The sequence below is a fragment of the Nicotiana sylvestris genome, chromosome 8 (genome assembly GCF_000393655.2).
Source record: "Nicotiana sylvestris chromosome 8, ASM39365v2, whole genome shotgun sequence".
Taxonomy (NCBI): Eukaryota; Viridiplantae; Streptophyta; class Magnoliopsida; order Solanales; family Solanaceae; genus Nicotiana; species Nicotiana sylvestris.
The window spans coordinates 77,434,180-77,442,457 of NC_091064.1; the positions used below are offsets into that span (position 1 = coordinate 77,434,180).

The 8,278-nt window shown below is 38.4% G+C and overlaps 1 protein-coding gene across 1 annotated transcript; it reads right to left on the reverse strand.

Annotated features, from left to right (window-relative positions):
- Positions 1 to 7,065: 7,065 nt before the first annotated feature.
- Positions 7,066 to 7,980, reverse strand: LOC138875245 (uncharacterized). The gene has a single exon (XM_070154069.1). It carries the CDS (start codon positions 7,978 to 7,980, stop codon positions 7,066 to 7,068), a length of 915 nt encoding a protein of 304 aa, XP_070010170.1.
- Between the last annotated feature and the right edge of the window lie 298 nt (positions 7,981 to 8,278).

The window sequence follows — 8,278 nt, forward strand, 5'->3', positions numbered from 1 at the left end:
GTAGCTTCCACTTCTTGAAGGTCCCTTTCCTCTCATTAGGTAGTTCTTGAAGTCCTTTGTAATCATGGTCATTTCATCCTCCTCTAGATCAGCACCTTCGGTGATTCTAAATGCCAGGCTCCTTTCCTTCTGGGGTGCATCCATCTTCATGGTTTTCCTTCTAAGTTCATAGGTAGTGAGATTTCCAATTAGCTCATCCAACTTAAGAGTGGCAGTGTTCTTTGATTCCTGAATGGCAGTGATTTTGCTTTCCCAAGTGACTGGCAGAACCCTTATCAAAATTTTCTCAACTTTGTCCTCTTCAAGAATAACCCTTCCAAGAGACTTAAGTTCGTTTGTCAGTGTGGTGAACCTTGTATACATCTCCTGGATGGTTTCCCCTTCCTCCATGGTAAAATTCTCATATTGAGAATATAGCAGTGTTCCTTTAGACCTCTTCACTTGAGGTGTTCCTTCATGAGCCACTTGCAAAGTATCCTAGATTTCCTTAGCAGTGGTACAACTTTGAATTCTACTATACTCATCTGGACCAAGTCCACACACAAGCCATTTCTTCGCTTTAGCATTCTTTTCCCATTTCCTCAAGTCCTCAACATTGCATTCACCTCTTGTTTTTGGCGCAACTACTCCTTCAACATTCTTCTTCATGGTAGCCAGGGGACCATCGGTGATAATGTCTCATAGCTGATAGTCTTCTCCGATGATGTGATCTATCATCCTATTTTTCCACCAAGAGTAGTAGTGGCCATTAAAGAGTGGAGGCCTATCAGTGGATTGCCCTTCCCCGTTTTCAGGTGGTGCGCTCATCTTGATCTGTTCCTAAGGTGTTAGCCTTTTCAAGTATAACCCGCTCTGATACCAATTGATGTTTTAAGCATCAATACCACACAAGAGGGGGGGATGATTTGTGTGGCACCCAATTTTCGCTTAACCGAACTATAGAAGAACCTGGTTCTTCTAGGTGTTCCAACTACTACTATTTGCAAAATAATAAATACAAAAATAAAGAACACAAGTATTTTTACGTGGAAAACACCCAGCTCAAAAGGTGAAAAAACCACGACCTACTACTCAATAAGATTTTCCCCGACACTTCACTAAATCACTGAGCCAAAACAACATTTACAAAACAATTTGTAAACCTAAGGATTACCTCTAATCCCGTTGTAACAACCAGCCTCTAACTGTTGCGACAACTTCAAGTTAACTTATAACTTGAACACTCAAAGTACCGAATACAATTGATTATATGAAAGCTGGAAAGGTAAAACTTTAAACCACCTACTACAATTGAACTAGAAATAAAGAAAGACACATAAAATGTTTTATGGAGCTGGTTCTTCAATCTGGTTCATGTCGCTTCAGGTTTGCACACTCGAATCACAAACGAACTGCTTGCAAAGAGCCTTGATATTTTTCTCCCAATTCACGTTTAACTTCTGCGTTTTTGTGCAACACTTGTAATGTGAGAACATCCTGCAATTTATAGAGTTAGTAGATGAAAAAATAACTAGAGTTCTGATGCAACTCTTCCTTGGTGGAAGAGTTCTAGTTGATTTCAACTTCTAACTCCTTCCCTATCTTGGATAGTGTTCTCTTTGATTAAGGAGTCCTTCTCCTTATCAATTATGCAACCTTTTCGATTAAGAGATATTAAATACACCAAGTTAAGCTTATCTCCTTCACGTGCAACCTACATGCTCGAATCTGCCCGTTTTAGTGCATCTGAGGGATGGACCTGGTTCATCCTGAGTTCCTTTGTCAGTCTTCAAAACTAACCTTTACTTGGGCCAAAAATATCCTTAAATTCTAAGAATAGAACTAATTATGGAATATCATTACATTTACGTTTCTTTACTTGGATCATGCCAAAGGAAAGAAGGGATAGCCTTAACATACCTGAGTTGGTTCTGTTGATAATCCCTCTAACACAAGTAGTTAGATACAGTGTAATGCACTTCCCTAGACGAGTCAAATTCCTTGTATTTGGCATGCTTCGAACACTGTATATTTGAGGGCAAATTTCCTCATTTCAACAAGCAATTTTAAGGAGACCTAATGTGCATTCCATTGTATACAATATGACAAGTTCCTTAGCTGAGGATCAGTGGTAGAAAAAAAATTCAACAATATAAGATGTTACATCGCTACTGCCACGAACATCTTTGGCACTCTTAAGTTGCAAGGCCTTATTCATACAGTAGAGCAAAATCATTAAAAGGGAAACTGTGTGGGGTTGTTCAAAGAACAAACTTCATAAACTACTCATGCTTTATGACCTTCTAGAGTTTGGACATTGTACTATAAGTTTTGCCATATCATATTCACATAAACTTAATTCCAGGATCTTCACAAACTAAGGTCCTAAGAAGGTTAACACGTTTCACTAGATAATGGAAAGGCAACAAGTTAAAGGTAAAGTAACACACTTTGTTGTGTACTCTTATAATGTTGCCACCGATACTAATGACTTAAGAGTCATTCAATTGAAAGGGAGGGTCTGCCACGTGGGGTGGGGTTAAGATATTTCAATCTTTATCAACTTATTAGGTAATTAGACAATGTCCTGTTATCCGGTTATTAATCAATTACTCGTATAATTAAAAAAATTATCTCAAATTACTTAAAATTCTATTTATTTTTAATACATTTTAGACACCGTGCTATTACGGTCATGTGGTACCATGTAAAATAAATACATACACTGTTATTTCATTAAAATATTCATGTAAAAATACATATATTTTCTCAACTTTTAATTTTCCTAATTTCATTTAAAGAGTACAAATTCTCGTACGCTTAATTCTTAAAATGGTAAAAAGATAACCATCTTTTCTTGTGAGAAAATATTTCTATCTTTACAATAAATAAAATCTCATAAACTTTCTCATATTATGCGTATAATTTAAAACATATTCGAGACTAGTAATATTAATAACTATATAAAGTCATATATTCAAACCATTTTATTTTTTTTACAAAAAACATTCCACTCAAAATACCATATATATATATATACATATATATATATATATAATGGTATCAAGGTTATTAAACTTACGGGGTGTAACAATATGCATGTATGTCACATGTGCATGCCAATGCCATGTATCTCAGAGATGAATCATGTACTCACACTCTCAAAGTACCTAATCTCATTGCATCATACTTTCCACTCATCATGCTCAACCACTTGGTACTGTATATGGCCCATACAGCCCAGGGAAGATCCATCCCGGAAAATATACATCACTGACCATCAGTCACTCAGTACTAAGGAAGGCCTATCCGGCCCCATGGAGAAGATCCATCTCCATGTATATAAATGCTACAGACAGGATCTATGTCCAGGGAAGATTCATCCCTCAATATAATCAACCGCGCTCGCTGGTAGTGTGTACAGACTTCGGAGGGTCTCCTTCAGCCCAAACGCTATCATAAATCAATATAACTACTGCGGCGTGTGGCCCGATCCCATAACTGGCACTAATAATCAGGCTCTCAGTCTCACTCAGTCATCAATCTCTCCAGTATCACCCACGGGCTCACAATGTCATGGAAGCTAACCCGGGACAGTGATATGATGTATCAATAAATAACAATTGAGACTGAGATATGATATGAATGCATGAATATGACTGAGTACGATTTTGTAATGAAATTAGTGAGATGACAGCAAGCAACGACCATTATAGGTCCTAACAGTATCAACATAAAGCCTAAACATGATATCTAGCATAATTGACAGCTCAGTTACTTTATCATATGGTGAAAACACAGATATCAACAAAATAGGACCACTAAACAATGCCATGACAACAATAGAGTCACAATTCATAGGGTTCACGCCCACATGCCGGCCACCTAGCATGTGCGTCACCTCATAATCAATCATATAACATGTAATTTGGGGTTTCATACCCTCAGCACTAAGTTTAGAAGAGTTACTTATCTTGAACAAGCCAATTCCAATACCGAGCAAGTAAAGCGATGCTCCAAAAATGCCATCACATGCGTAGCCACCTCCGAACGGCTCAAAACTAGCCAAAAGTAACTCAAATATATCAGATAAAGCCCAAGGAAGCAATTAAAATGATAAAGATCGAATCCTACATCAAATCCCACATCCGGCCAAAAATCACACCCGGGCCCATGCCTCGAAACTCGAAAAAACTCACAAAATCTGACAACCCATTCAATTACGAGTCCAACCATACTAGTTTCACTCAAATTTGACTCCAAATCAGTGTTCAAAACTCAAAAATTCATATTATAGAACTTTAGGCCAAAACCCCCAATTTTCCTCTTTACATTCATCAACCAATTGCTAAAAATGAAGATGGATTCATGAAATGTAATCAAAAATTGTGTAGATAACACTTACCCTAATCCTTGTGATGAAATTTGCTCCAAAAACCGCTACATTCTGAAGTCCATAGCTCAAAATATGATAAAATAACTAATGTTCTATACTTCAATACCACACAAGAGGAGGGTTGATTTGTGTGGTGCCCAATTTTTCGTTTAACCTGATTATAGAAGGACCTGGTTCTTCTATGTGTTCCAACTACTACTGTTATGGAATAATAATAAATATAGAAATTAAAGAACACAAAGATTTTAGGTGGAAAACACCTGGCTCAAAAGGTGAAAAAATCACGACCTACCTTCCAGTAGGATTTTCTCAAACTCTCCACTAAAATCACTGAGCCAAAAACTGCATTTACAAAAACTCTTTTGTAAACCTAGGATTAACTCTAATCCCGTTGTAGCACACAGCCTCAACTGTTGCGACAACTTCAAGTTAACTCTAAATTGAAAACTTTAAGTACCTAATACAATTGCTTCTAGATAAAGTTAAAAGGTACAATATTAAAACACCTACTATAATTGAACTAGAATAAAAAGTCAAACGCTTTAAACTAGTCCTTCTATCTGGTTCAAGTAGCTTCAGGATTGCACGCTTGAATCACACATAAATTGCTTGCAAAATTGCCTTGCTATTTTGCTCTCAATTCATGTTTAACTTCTGCTTATGTGCATTTCCTGTGAAAAATAACAACACTGATATTTATGGAGTTAGTAAAAAGAGATTGACTAGAATACAGATGCTACTCTTCCTTGGTGGAAGAGTTCTAGTTGGTCCCATCCTCTAACTCTATCCATTTCTTAAGTCGTGTTTATCTTTGTGTAAGGAGTCTTTCTCCTTATCTAATATGCAACCTTTTTCGATCAGGATTAGGAGATATCATTTTTGGTAAGTTAGGTTTATCTCCTTCACGTGCATCTCACATGTTTGAGTTGATCATAACTGTGTTTCACAAGATAGACCTGGTCCATGTCTGAGTTCCTTTGTCGGTCTTCAAAACTTCACCTTTACTTGGGCCAACAAATTCCCCCTTTTTGATGATGACAAACTCTGTTCTTTTCACTCACTTAGGCCCTGTCAGAACTCAGCTTATTCATCAATACAAACTTAGAAAAATTTACTTATCATCAATGACCAGGTTCATTAGGTTATAAACATCACTTATTCAGAATATATGAAGCACAATATGTCTTTCCCCTTTTGGCATCATCGAAAAGTTGCATAAATAAAGTGTGATTCCCAGAATTTTAACAATTACTCATGGCTACTGTGGCAATTGCAAGTGCAATCATGGATCAATCATTAGTAACCAAGCAAACACATTCAAACTATCAAGGAAATATTAACAATTGATCAAGAGCAAAAACAATAGATTTCATTGAAAGGAGATATGTTGCTAACACGATTCACAAAAAGAAAGCAAAAATATTCAAAGCATGAGCAAAAGAAAGAGAAATCCCTAATCTGGGTCACTGGTGGTACTAGACAGGTTCAGGAGATGAAGGCTAGAAGTCCTAAGGCTTAGGAGAGCTAGAGGGTTGGTTTTGGTCTTAAGAAGGTTCAGCATATTTTGAAGAATGCCCTCATTCTTCTCCTTTTCATTTGTGAGCTCAGTTCTGAGAGCATCTCTCTCAGATTCAACCTCTTCTAAACGAGCCTTCAACCTAGCTATCTCAGCATCCTTTGCCCCACTCTCCTGCACTAGAGCTCTGACTTTGGTATTTATAGGTGTCTCTCTGATGAACCAGGTTCATTGGGAATGGCAGTGACCTCATAGTCACAAGTAATCAAAGTGTTGATTCCAAAGTGATCCTTGCTTGTAGCCATTTCCCACTTCTTCAGAGGCACCTTACAATGATCAAGCACAGTAGTCAGAATAAACCCATAAGGAGTAGCATGGGCTTTGTATCCATTGATAACCCTATCTAGTAGCTTGATAATAAATGCAGGCCAATTGATTGCCTTCCACTTTCAAGACACTTTATCAACACCAAGTCCATATAGTTAGCAATGTGCCTTCTTTCCTGCCTAGGCAGCAAGCACTTGTTGACAAATTCAAACAGGACTTTGTGTTATGGCTTCATTTCACTCTTATGAACAACTTTGGCCTCATTCACTTCTGAGGTATCGCATAATCTCCTGGTGATTGCAAGGGCAGTAGGAAGGGAGTCCAAACTTGGCCATCTTTACCTTGTGTAGTCATCATATCCCTCAGTAGGGATGTCATGAATCTCACTCAGCTTATCTGCATTGAGTGTCACTTAGACCCCTTTCACTTGACTGGTGACTTTGCCATCCTTGACCTTTGCATTGACCATGAATTTAATGATCTCATTCCTAGCCAGCCTACCATCCAACTGAAGGACTGTGTCCTTCCAGCCCTGAGCAGCTAAAGCATCAACCAATCGAACCATTCCTGGTTCCACCAAATCCTTCAGAAGTCTACCCTTCAAGATTTTTCTCTTGCCAAACTTGGCTAGCCTATCTGGTTCATCATCAGATTCACTCTCTTCTTCACCACTCCATTCCTCCTCCTCAGTAATTTTAACTTGTTTGTTCTTCACAACAGACCTTGTCCTCTTGGCCAATAAAGGTTCAGCAGTCTCAGACACAGATGACGACATCTTGGAGGAAGTCTTGGTCCTTTTGGGCTTGAGGGTCTAAACCTCCATAGTTGTGTGTTCCTCCTGATGGACCTATTCCACCTCCTCAACATCAACAGCCTTAGAGGGCTCTGCAACCTTAGCTTTTCCTTTATCCATCCTCTTCTTCTTGCTTTCATCCAAAGCCTTTTGTAATTCACTCTCACTCTGTTTCACCATACTTTTTGTGGATCTCCCCTTTAGCAAGGGAATTTCAGCAGTTGTTGGGGAATTAGCCTTTCTTTTCTTGGTATTCTTTGTAGTGCTGGGAACCTTAGGTGTTGGTGTTCTCCTTTTCTTGGGATTATAACTAGCACTTACTTTCTTCAGAAGTTCTGCTAGGGTTTCTTCAATAAATGAATCGGGTTCATCCACATGAGAACTTAAATTTACCAAACCCTCAGCAGCCTCCCTTGATGCACTTCCCCCTATTTTCTTGTCACTTTCTCCTACAATTTCATTCCCAGTCCCACAAATTGGTGGTCTAACCATCTTAGAGGTGGGTGACGAATCAACCACTTCTATCCATGTTCCCCTCATATCACAGCTTGCACCCTCACTCTCTTTTCCTTTTTCATTTTTATTTTTACCTCCTCTCCTTCTCAACTCAGGCATTTCCACATTTCTAACAGACCCAACAAGAACAAACCTATTTTCTACGCTTTCAACCAAAACATAACGTACCTCAGAAGGGGAACTCTGAATCTTCTCAGAATCTGAAGACCTAGTTCCTTTCCCCTCACTTGCAGACTTGAAGGAATTGTCAGAGTGTTCAGATTCTTGGGCTTGGCTAGCCTTCAATTGTGCGTTCAATCTTTTTAACAAAGCACTTGTAGCCACAGTTTTACGAGCGAGCATCATAACACGTCTCCTCATAGGCTGGGGGGTTGTACTAGGTTGAAGAGGTGTGGAGGAATCAGAAGAGGTAGGTTGTGGAGGAGTGCCTGGGTTATCTTGAGGGTTCGACATTGTGACTGATTTCATGAGAGAATTTGTGAGTTTGGCTTTTGGAAGAGAGAAAAGTTGAGAGTGAAAGAAATTTTAACGGCTTTTGAATAATGAGGGTGGCAGAAAGTGATGATGGGTTTTTAAAGAGAGAAACTTAATTAATGACTAATTGTAGCTTTTTGCAGTCAATTAGAAGTCCAATTAACCTGAAATTGCAGGTCGAATGAGCAGTTAAACTTCCCTAGATTTTAGGCAATTTATGTGGTGAGAATTCTAGTACAGACAGAACTGGTTCAAAAATAAACGGATAGGATTTTCT